The 12,780-nt window shown below is 33.5% G+C and overlaps 1 protein-coding gene across 2 annotated transcripts in view; it reads right to left on the bottom strand.

The window, feature by feature from the left end:
• Positions 1-5,870: 5,870 nt before the first annotated feature.
• The window catches only part of LOC148285815 (Fanconi anemia group J protein homolog), a 185,592-nt gene continuing 178,682 nt past the window's right edge, over positions 5,871-12,780 (bottom strand). For both annotated transcript variants that reach the window (XM_088228454.1, XM_088229199.1), the window contains 6 exons: positions 12,262-12,446; positions 10,717-10,810; positions 9,882-9,992; positions 9,255-9,379; positions 7,821-7,947; positions 5,871-6,160 (listed from right to left, as the gene is read on the bottom strand). In XM_088228454.1, coding sequence (XP_088084580.1) covers positions 6,005-6,160; positions 7,821-7,947; positions 9,255-9,379; positions 9,882-9,992; positions 10,717-10,810; positions 12,262-12,446 — 798 coding nt within the window. In that variant the 3' untranslated portion in view covers positions 5,871-6,004. The remainder of the gene's footprint in view (positions 6,161-7,820; positions 7,948-9,254; positions 9,380-9,881; positions 9,993-10,716; positions 10,811-12,261; positions 12,447-12,780) is intronic.

The following is a 12,780-nucleotide window of genomic DNA, read 5'->3' as shown; positions in this document are numbered from 1 at the left end:
GTTTTGATTTATAAATGATGACCACAATTATTTTTTTTTTATAAAGCCATGGAGTTTGTCTTTTGCTGTAATGGCATTTTCATCACGCCCTTGAAGACTTTTATTCAAGTTATTTAAATGTTCAAATAAGTCAGAAAGAAAAGCCGATTTTAAAAGGAATTCCGGGTCAGAAATGAATTCAGAGTAATGTGACTTGGCTTGCAGTAAATATACTAATAGTTCAGCGCGAGTTTCAATACCTCTGGTCAGTACTTTGCCTTTTGATAACCACCTAACTTCTGTATGGTAAAGCAAATTACGGTGTAGTGTCCCCCATATCTTCACAAATGATTCGAAACAATCGAGTCTGCAACGCTTTTCCTTTAATAGAATTTACAATGTTAATAATAATATTAAGAACTTGACTGTATTCTTGCGGCAAGGATTTGGCTGCAAGAGCTTGGCGATGGAGAAAGCAATGCATTCAACAAGCGTTTGGCATCTGTTCTTTCAGTCTAGCAATAAATCCACTCTTCGCTTCTTTTATTTATATACATCTAATATGTTTGTATTTGTTTGTTAGTTATCAATTGGCCATGTATTCAATTAAAAATTATATGTTTTACGTACTTAATTATATGTTTATATCAGATTGCAAACAACGCAAACGCCTAAAATTTTTGTATTATATATTTTTAACAAACATGGAAAAAAGGGTTGGGGGGTCGCAAAATATTTTTTGATACTAGGGGGGTCGTGTCATGAAAAAGGTTGAAAAACGCTGGACTAGAGGATTTAGTAGGTATTGGTTACTAGTTCACTGTAGTTAATTTTTTACCACAGACAGTCACTTCAGACTAGAATCGAATTTACAATAACTATTGAGACTGAAATGGTATCAATGATGTATATAAATATGTCAATTAAATTCGTAAATAGTTGCCTTCATACATAAATGTTTTAATGTACTCGTATATTGTAATTTGCCATCTATTTTCTTCAAACTATTGGGGGCAACAGAATATTTGAAAAAACTCAGATGAAAGAAAAAAAATGTATCTATTTGTTGTACGTCTATCACCGAGTTGAGGAATGTTTAACTTATATATAATATAATCTTATAAAAAATGCCATAACAGTATTAGTATTATTTTATTAAATGTTCAAATTATGATTAATATTTAGCAAACACAATAATGTCACAAATATGAATGTATAAAACAAAATTGTATTTTTAAAATAATGAAAACAGTTTGATTTTTCGAATTCCTGTAAAGGCGTTTATTTATTTATTTTTGCATGCAGGTCAGGAAGCTAAATTTCAATGGTGAATTACAGCACAGAACACACAGGCTTGAGGAAAATCACATTTAATCTTTGTGTCCTCACCAGGAATCAAACCTGGAACCTTCCATGGTGTTCCGGATGCATATAATGTGTATAAAATATAACTTGAATTAAAAGTAGTTAGAATCCCCGTTATTTGTACGACTAAGTGCTAGGCTCCCAATAAAGATAAATTATTTGCTTTTGAGCCTGGCCTCGGTAATACCGAGGCAAAATAACCGGGGCCCAAGAAAACTCAATTTTAGTTGAAAATAATATGAATATGTGTATAAAAAAAGTCCTTAAAAGGGCCACTGTATTATGTTTGTCATGTTGCGAGCGTCGTGGCTGCCGGCGAAGTAGCCCGTACGGGCATAAGCGCCCGTATTTACATGACCTGCGGCCGGCGGCATGCGGCGAGTTGTAGGGATAAGTCACCCCCACCACTCCAAGCTGGCATGATGTGACGTATAGGGCGTGTATTTCGCCACAATAAATCAGTTGAGTTCTTAACTCTGAACAGTTCACACGTGTTTTATTCAGTTCTCCATCCTGTTCACCTTCCTGCACTTAGCTCTTCGCTCCGCCCTGCCAGCTGACTGCCTTCGCCTCTCTACACCACTTGGACCGGGTGGAAAGTCCTTTTCAGGGCTATTGAGGTTGACTTGCGGTCGGCGCAGTTGTGCCCCTACCTTCCAACTTTGTTTTTGACTCTGTCTGGGAGGGTGGCTTCTTGTTTATGTCGGGAAGCCTGACTGCGGTAGACACGGGTGACAAACGAGCAAATATCGTGGTAACGGGTATGTTACACATGGGTCAGTCTTAATCACTACAAAATGGAGTTTTAAGGATTACTCTAGGTAACTACAAAGAAAATATTTGTGCACATATTTTATTTTATTACCATTATACTGGAGAGTCATTGTTTTATCAGTGACTGAAAAGGTGTTTTCTTTTATCCATTTAAAAAACAAAATTTATAATCAAATCCATAATTCACAGTCTCAAAAGGAAAAACGTGGAATTGCAGAAAAATAAAAAATAATTTTATTAAGAAAAACTTTATTTAAAAAATTATAAAACAAAGAACTAAAAAACATATTACTTAATTAACAATGTTTTATCACAGCGAAAACAGTTTCATTTTGATATAAAAAAAAACTGACAAACTCTTGTCAGGCAACACAAAGCTTACATTTTTAGTCATAATTATTAACATAAATTAAAACAAAACTAAATACAATGAAGAGCAAATAAAAAATGTAATGACACTGGATACACTATATCAAAATGTAGAAATGTTTCATTGAAAAATTGAAAGTATACATTTTCTAATATAATTATTTATTGGTATAAAATTTATCCTGGAAATACCTAACAATCTTCATTTGTAGATAAAGAAAAACAATTGAACTAAGTTAGCTTTTACTTTTGCCTAAAAAATATGAACCAACACTCAAAATGGTGAATCATTTTGAAGATTCGTAAGCAAAAAAGTTTGATGAAAAATTAATCTTAGAAGTTTAATTGATATTTTAGATTTTAGGTACGACTCATTGGAGTTTTATCGAGAAATATCAAAGAAAAAACATCAAATTTTAACTTGCCGGTATTCTCTATAAAACTGAAGAGAAGCTTTACTTATTAAAGCATTTTTTCAATATAAAATCAGTTTGAACATCCAAGATTTTTTGATACAGATACAATTACTGTAATTATTTTTGTCACTGGTAAATGTACTTAATAAAATGACACGTCAGTGTATAAAATGTAAATTTATGATTAACATGTTCGTGGAAACTTTTTTCTAATAGGAATCACTCATCATAGAACACATATAAAAACTTTTATATATTTTTTTGAATTTTTCAAGTTCGATTGGACCATAGTTGATGGTTTGAAGTACATCTTATTTGACTAACGTACTAGGACACTTTTGTTGTTGACTGTTTTTTGCAGGGACACAATATCCCCTCCTACCATATAATTACCCCAGTTTCACGTTGGCGAAAGCCATCTTTTCACGACCAATGTCTTTTATCTGATGGTTATAGCTGTCAATTCGAACAGACAGGATTTTGACAGCAATAGCCGGCATAATTGCGAACGAGTTAATTAAAGATAAAGGTATGTAATAAGGTAGGTAACAAATACAAAATAGTGAGAACTCTGGTAGCATTGCTCATTGTAAAACTTTTGAACTGATGGCTGGACTTCATAAAAGATTAGACTATAAAGGTATACACCGAGTCACGATAGCCAAAACATCGTAACGGAAAAAAAAAATTTACAGGACAATACTTCTTCTTCTCAATTAACAAGGATTACACTTTGAGAATTAAACTCTGTTTGAACGATTTATTTTATCGATATTAATAAAATAAATATTGGAAATAAAACTTGGTTCTGAAAGTATATTCCTTAATACGTAAGAAGAAAAAATATTCCCGTGTAAAATATTACTGCTATTGGTTACAATGGTTTGGCGATCATGGCTCATATACACATTCTAATTAGCTGTTTATAAATACCTCTTTGGAAATAATAATCACAAATGTAATTTTTTCAAAAAACAAAAATTTAAAAACGCGATATATTTTTATTAACTTACAACACAAAAAGTAATTAAGATAGACACATAACATTACATAAAACATTTATTTATAAATTATATATTTGTTTGTTTTTGCGCACATTTAAGAGGTTTAGACAATACAATAACATTTTGAAAGTTGTGTGTAGATATGGTTTTGCAGATAAGACAAATAAAAAACAAATGGACTTTTCACTCCTTACTATATAAAAATACTAATTACAAATATCATGTCTACTTGGACCATTTTTTCATTTAGAACAGTTGTTTATGCAGGTAATTTAATTTGTTTTTTAATATAACATTCAAAATATAACTATTTTGTAAGAAACACTCATAGAATAAATACAATAAAAAAATAAATACAAACAATGATACAATTGTGACTGTAATAACACTCAAAGAATTTACAGGTATAAAAATAAATGTTTATGGCCTAATTTTCTCCCTCACAACACTTATTACATAGATAACGCTAGATATAAAATATAATCCACGGAATATAAACCTTGCACAGAAAATAATGAGATCACATACTACATTATGTTGTATTATTTTATAAGACGTAAATTGTTGCGGTAGTTACTGTGAATGTTTGATGGTTATCGGGATATAAAAATGCAGAATATATTACAAAAAAAAGGTTTTTATTCTCTTAGATAGTCAGACAGCTCTAAAAGCCCCGAGCTCGGTAGTTATTAATTCTAAATTAACTTTGCAATGACATGGGCTTGTGATTAGTTGTGTCTATGTATAACATTGACTTGGGTAACTGGACACTCGAATATCGACAGTAATGACGGTAGTGGTTACACACATAAAGAGAGACATTTACCCAAGCGTCAACCACAACCATAATACAAGATACTCTAATAGGGATCTGATACTAAGTGAAGGGGTCAACACTGTTCTGGCATCGAGACAACACTATAACGTAGGCAAAAAGGTCCATAACCTTTTGCCAGAATCGTGGAAAGACGGGAGTGTTGTCAAGTTACGGAAGGTGTTGACCTCGCTCTTTCATGACATTGGTCGTAGGGAGTCAGAAAAGTTGATGCATGCCACGGATTGGAGAACCTTACTGGATGTCAAAAATAAAATATAAAAAATAAGGAATAATTTAAAAAAAATATATTTATAGATGACAACCATGAAGTTTCGCATAAATAAATTGTCTATGTTTTTATAAATGTATGTATGTGTATGCGCATGGGTGTATGTACGTGTGTGTGTATGTACATGTGTATATATGTGTATATTTATATATACATCTGTGTATATGTGTGTATGTCTGTATGTATATGAATCAAAATGTGTATCCGAATAAGTTTATATTTTGTTTGTCTGTGCTCTATATTAATTTGTTAACTATTATAATATATAAAAATGTAATTGCCTAGCTTGGAACGGGGTACGTACCCTTGTTAGCTGGGCAAAGTGAATATGGAATTGTATTTTGATAAAGAGTGTGAATAAATAAATAAAAAAAATGAAGCAGATTCGACAAATCGGAAAAGCTCGGAGCTCGGACCGCCCAAATAGGTTCAGAACCCTACTGTGGGTTGCCCAAATGTGCTTCTCGTAATGAACATAGATCGTAGGCCAATAGCAAAGCATAATGCACTGACAAAAAGTACCTGGTCAGCAACATGCGAAGGAACTACTGAAGGGGTAAGGATAATAATAATAACTAGCAAAGGTTGGCTTGTCTAATGAAACCAAGCCAAAACCAAGTGAAAACTAGTGCCCTTTGATGAATACTCGATGAATCTTTCTGAAATTTTTAGATGTAGGTTCTGCGGTGCAAATGTCAAAGTATAAATTCTATCTCACATCTTCAGGGGACCACTGGTTAAACCTGAGGATGTGAGAGTGCTCCACCCCTACCCAATAGCCTGATACTTTAAAGACCTGGGCTTGGAGGAGGAGATTTACCAATATGAGAGCACTCACCCTCCACTCGGTAGCCGGGCTCTTTAAAGATCTAGGCTCGAAGAAAGAGAAATAATTTACAGAGACGTCGGGAGCTCAATTAGACTGAACCCCATCTTTCAGAATAAGAATAAGTGGAATTTTATTTTAATGTTTCGTAACATTGAGTTCAAATTAATTGTATGTCAAATCTGGTGTACATAACATTTCATTACTTTCCGCGGGAATCTTCGTTGTATCCGGTTGTGTCAGTTTCATATGCTTCATAAACTGAATCAAGTTGTTTGGACCAGCTGTGAGATTATTCCAGTCATGATGTTGGTTTCCAAGCTAAAAACAGAGATTTAACGATAAATAAATGAAATAAGAAAGTATTTATTTTTCTGACTTCTCCTATCACCCTTTTCATTCAGTTTTCATGACACGGGAGAAAGTGCAAGTGCAATGAGGAAGTTCAGTGATACGGGAAATTGGATATAAAAAAGGTTTTTTTGCGTGATGTAAAAATTATAGCATTAAATTCTACAGTGAAGTTTCTTGAAAATGTATGAAAAAAAAAAGATTTTAATAAAAACATATTGCTATGAGCGACTCCGCTAGTTCTTCCAATCAACCGATGATAGAGTTTTGTGATTTCCGATTTACGGGGAGCCAATTCATCAATAAGTAGAACTCACCGAAAAGAACTTGACGTGGAGTAATTTTTAAAATTGCAAAAGTATAAAAATCATGGCAGTGATAATACGATACACAAAAATTATAATATTTTTTAGCTTAGTTTTTAACTTAGCGTAGATAATTTATACAGCGCCATTTTTGTGAAAATCACCACAAGGGCGTCGTATAATAAATAAATATCACAGCACGTCTTGCAGCTAATGTGCACATGGACGGTTGGGATTCTAGTTCCTCGTTTTCAATTAAGATCTATTTCAATTATAAAAGATAGGAGCTTGATTACAGCATGTCTTGCAGCTACAGAGCTCATGGACGGTAAGAAATCCAGCCCCTATTTACAGATTTTTAAAATTGACAATGAAGTTTAGCATATAAAAAAAAATATATAAAAAAATATATATATATATATATGTATATAATGCCGTTACCAATTAAAAAAAACCACCGAAATTCCCTAGAGTTTAAGTGGAAAAAGGAAACCAAGATTAATATAAGGTATACATGTCCATACTTCTATTTTTACTAAGATACACATCCCATGATTAATTTTGCAACATTTCACCATTTTTTAAACATTCGTCTTCCATTTGAACTATGCAGAAAGTAGCCAGCCATAGAAAAGTGAAACCAAGATAATAGCACTTTTGTGAAAAGAGTGAATAATCAAATCTACACAACAGTTGGAATGTTTTTACTTGAGCAAATGATTAATAATGCATGCATTTGTTTTTTTATGATACAAAAAAGAATTTAATCATGTATATGACCAGATTTAATGGTTTTAATGACAGTCAGATCTAATATTAAATGAAACCTCATACAAACTCTGAATGTATGAGGTGACATTCATTTTTATGACATTTTGACATGAAATTTTCAGAAGGTGATTATTACAGTTTTTTGTATGAAAGCGGCCCGGCTGTTTTAAGCACAAGATCTCATTTTTTCAAAATTGTGGACTGGCTGCTTTCTGCATAACTACGTTCATTTGTTCTACATGCCCAAATCACCTAAGTACTTGTTTGTGTTTTGACACTTTATAATGGCACAAGATTAGAGCTGAAGTTAACATCGTTAAAGAGCAGGAAGAAACTTTACTTTTTTGAACAACAATGTTTTGAGTTTGCCAAATTTTTGTAGACGAGTGACTCTCTTTAGGGAGTTACTCAGATCAACATATTACAACAAAGATAGAGAATGTTTATGCATTTGCAGGAGTTATGATCTGTCAACCAGCTAATGATAGGTCGTAAGCCCTGTTTTTGGATGTGGCTCAATTTGAACCTCGATCTGCAATTACCCAATAACTTACGAATTTGAGAACCCATTTTGAAATATGTTTTGTATAGTCCGGGTTTCTGAATCTGGAATCCACCATAATAACTGCTCCCCAGTCATTTTTATGCCTAATGCATCTTCCCAGGGCTTGATTAAGGGCTCTGCAGAAAAAAATGTGATTTATTTACCATATTTATGTACACATAAAATTATAACATTTACATAAAGTTGCTTTGACTGTCTAACCAGGGTAAATAACCCAGTTCTAAAACAGTAAAAAAAATGTGTACACACACAAAAGCCAGTCTACAACTAGTGACATTTAAAAATAAAAATAAAATAGTTGGCGCGTTCGTCAACCATGCTTGAGGTAGTGGCGTGGGTTCCATATAGGCAAATAAGCAGAGCCTTAAGGCCAAATGTCAAATTGATTATTTATTAATCGATAGTGTTCATTTTGCCACGAAATTATTAAAATAATAGTTGCGAAACTTGTGCCGGTAGGGGAAATGTGTATTTTATCGATACAAAAAGTATAAAGGAAGATAATTTGTCAAAATTACATTTAATTCAAAAGAAAAGTATGTCTACTACACGAAAATTCAATGTAAAATATAATGAAAAATTCTACTGGCTAAATGGGTGTGTCTTTTGGCAATTTATTTGTCAACCTAATTTTGTGATATCTTTGTAGACACAATATTTTTAAAAATATCAATTTTAAAAAAAACCAATCGTAATTTAAATACTCAAAATGTATTTAACAATGATTAAAACTGTATAAACTATTCATTTTTATTTTTTGTAAATGCCTTTTGGGCATTAATGAACAAAATAAATAAATAAACTATATGTTTACCTCGTGGTGTAATGGTCAGCGCGGTTCGCTACCAAGCTAGAGGTCTCGGTTCAATTCCCGACATGGTTGACATTAACTATTTATTTAAAAGGGTATTTTTACACTAGAATGTTTCATAGTCCCTGGACTGGTATCGGAAGCGTAAGACTGCTCATCTTACCCTCATGCATCAATATCGTGCTCTATGCACCATTAGGTGCGGAAAGAGCATGATGATGATGATGAAATGGGAATGTACATAGAAACTGTTTAAGTTATTTCCCTTGTATATGTTTTTCTAACATAAAAACAGTTTTAAATGACAGCACAAAATATGGCACTAGTTGGACATTTGATGCGGCCTAAGTACCTAATTTTTACATCGACATAAGGATTCATACTTGTGTGACGTGCGAAGGAAATTGTCTGGTAAGATTTATCATTATCATATAAAATGCGGTATGTTATTTTTTTACTGTCTACCCTGCATAAAAATTCAGTGCACGCGACTGGCCCGAGGTCCCGGGTTCTTTTCCCGGTAAGGTCGACATCACATATTTGTTAAAATGTTGGTTTTATGTATGCACACCGGGTGAGGTAAGGGATAAGATGACAAAGTATTATAATTACCGAAAGGCTTGGATTTGAAGCCATTCCGATCCGGATACGAGGGAGCGATCTTGTCTGTGCGAGTCATTGTATTTCTTTTTACTATCAACAATATCATCTTTCATATTGGGATAAGGAATTCCGACCTAAAGAAAATTAAATTACACTGATTAAAATGGAAAAAGAGTAGGGTATTTTCAGAAAAAAAACATTAAAAATACATAAAACATGTAGAGCGGATTTTTGCAATTCTAATGATATAATTATTTACGCATAAAAAACACTTTTAACTCATAATTTTTGGATTTAAATATGAGTACACATACAAAGCAGCTAGCAGTTGTCCACACACACGTTTTAGCACATGTCATGTCCGCCAAGTGCGTTTCTAACAAACATTGCGTGCAAGTATGGCGTGGCAACGTAATATGTGATTTTTGGCCCTATAGGGTGCAAAATGTCTTGTTTTCAGGTAATTAAAAATATGAGTATTTTAAACCATTATAGACAATTTATCTGACATTGCACGGAAAAAAAAAAAAAATTAAATCATTTAAGGAACAAAATAATTATTTAAAAAAACGAATGAATGAAAAATGAGAGAAAAACAGAATAAATTGATGATCAGTGTAAAAAGAGAATATTTACAGTAATAACAGCTCTAGCTTGGTGATCTCTGAAGTCCATCCCTTCTGATACTTTACCCCTAAATACAGCAAATAATATTGCACCGCCTTCTCCTACGCAGGAATAGTAATCCTGCAATAAAAGTAATGTTTTTAGAAACAAGTTAACAACCTGTCGTTGGCTGGTCATAAGCCCCGTAAATGCTTACGATTCCATATCCTTTTCTCATAATTGGTTCCTTGTCTCTGTTGAAATATTTATACATCTTGATACACAGATGTATAAAGTATAATCCACCACCTACTCTACATCAAAATTACAATGGGAAGTTAACAGAGTTATCTTCGACTGTGTATAAAGAAAAACCGATATTTGTGTACGAAAATGAGTATATTTGCATGAACATTTCAATTATCTTCGTCGATAACAAATAATTGAATATGTTTAGAAGAAAAAATTGTATGCATATTCTGCTTTTCATACAGAAAACTTAATTTTACTTTGTAGATAAAATTGAAGATAAATGTAAACTTCCAATTGTAATCGGGGACCAGGTGCAATATAACCCAGGGCTGCTATTGTAAAAGCTCTCGCGGCCGTAGAGAAAACTTTCATAGTACGTATTTATGTACCAAATATGCGCTGTAAAAGTGCTCTTTACGACCGCAAAAGTGTTCCGAATAGCAGCCCAGGAATAGAATTGAAGACTTTAAGCGTGACTTATCCTCGCACGATTCCATTTTTCAGGATTTTTACCTAAGAGTTCTGGTTCTATTTTATACACTGAACTGAATTCTTCATCTGCCCGGACAGCCGGACAGCCGGACATGAACTAAAATAGACTTATAATACTAACCGTCATTATTTGGTTGTGTTCTGCCATATTTTTACTTTCTGTAAATATTGTCTTTTCTCCTTCTATATCATTCCACACACCAGTTTTTTGCCATCTGTAAAAGATTAAAAAAAAAAAAAATTACATACTAATTTCCTTTAGTTAGATAATATTATTTTACACTGGTACCTCGTTTTCCACATTTTATTTTTACAGAGTATAAAAAAAACATGGTCTATAAATTAGATAAACCTAAAAAATTAACATTAATATAACAATGTTGAAAGGTTAAAACGCACTAGAGCGTCAAAATGTTTTATTAACGGAAATGTCTTTATATGTAGAGGGAGTGAGACGGGCGGGCGGCCTCCTCTACCGCTCTCTTTTACTGCGTGGTATCTGACGGCTTAGGCTCACGCGGCGGGGCTGAGTGGTGGGGCGCGCAGCAGCAACAGTATGAAACATGTGCTTTTTAAAATAAACATTCACTTCTTCTGATATTTGGCTTCTACCCCCAGACCTGGCTTTCTACTTGACTAAACTTCACTTCGCCTAAGACCTTAGCTTCACCCTGGACTTGGATATGAACTTCTCTTCCTACAGATTCCTGACCACGGAAAATTGGACATTCCAACCTAAAGTAAGAGGCTCTTCTGAGGACATCTACGGCCTTGACGAGACGCAACTGGGTTGCCTTGCCTCCACTGAGTGGACGGAGCCGTGCGCTCTCGTGACTACAGCGGAACTACAACACGCCGGTAGCGCGTTTGCTACAGGTACGATAAATAGAAAACCATTTATTTTTAAAAATCAATAATTGATTTTTATACATGAAACCTATCCAGCACTGTTTTTCTTTTAATAAACTTTTTTACACAATTCTCTGTGTACACAATAACGTATCCCCTGTGTAAAAAGAGGTTACAGTGTATTTCTACATCAATGAATATTTATACATATATTTTTTTTTTTAATAAATATTTGCGTTCTTATGATATACCCAAATATTTCATTTTGAAGGCCATTTTCGACGAGTTGTAAATAACTCACTATTAGAAAATGGGAATCGAGTTGGGGTAGAGTGGGATTCGAACCACGGACCTTTGAGCCATGAGTCCGAGACACTAGCCACGGGACCACAGTAATTGATTGATTATTTTTATTAAATTAAATTAACATTGTTACAATAAAAATAACATCTTTTAAAAAAAAAAGTTTCAAATCATCATTCCTTTTCTGCACCTAATGGTGCATTGGGCATTGCATTGATACACAAATTTCAGCATATTATCTTAATAATTTTTATTACACGAAGGTAAAATGATCAGTCTTACGCTTCAGGTGTCCATAGACTATGAAATATTCTAGTGTAAAAACACTTTTTTGAAAAAATATTTCATGTAAATCAAGTCAAGAATCAGATCTGAGACCTCTTGCATGGTAGGAAAATACACTTACCATTACATCGCGAGGCGGACAAAACTATAAAGGTAAAGATGTCATAATATTAATGTTAAGGTAAAAAATTGTGCTTAACAAATGTAAAAATAAAATAATTATTTTTACCTGTCCTGTAGAACTTCTACGAGGCGGTACGAGGACAGGAAGCAAAGTACTCCGTGGGGTACATTTTGGCAGATCCAAAGTATTAATTGGCCCAAACTGTCCTGCCATTCTTCCTGGGAGGTATTTCTGAATGTCGCTTCGAGGGGAATACCATTGGGACCATTGCTAACTGATCCCACCCAAACCTAAAACAGATAAACAAGATGAATACTTTTTTTTCTGTTCGAGTGCAGTTTGTGTCCAGATACGGTGAAGTAAACATGTCTATGAGTTTTTTTGATTTGAACTATTTTTTGGCATTGTTTACGAGTAATAAAATCCTATATTTACATGTCAGTGCGGTGTCAGAGAAATTTGATGAATAGGTATTTGAACACAGTTTTTCTGTAACTCTCCATATGCCTCACCAATATTGTGGGAAAAAGACAACTCCACGTCGGACTGATTATGCCTAGCTAAAATCAACCAAATTGAGGTTTTGTTGTCCCTTTTTCAGCACCCCAAAACTAAACGGGTATA

The sequence above is a fragment of the Micrasema longulum genome, unplaced genomic scaffold, assembly GCF_059751315.1.
Source record: "Micrasema longulum isolate JH-2025_06_02 unplaced genomic scaffold, ASM5975131v1 h1tg000002l, whole genome shotgun sequence".
NCBI classification, from domain to species: domain Eukaryota; kingdom Metazoa; phylum Arthropoda; class Insecta; order Trichoptera; family Brachycentridae; genus Micrasema; species Micrasema longulum.
Note: the sequence above shows the minus strand (reverse complement) of the source record. Positions and strands in the feature narration are given on the sequence as shown.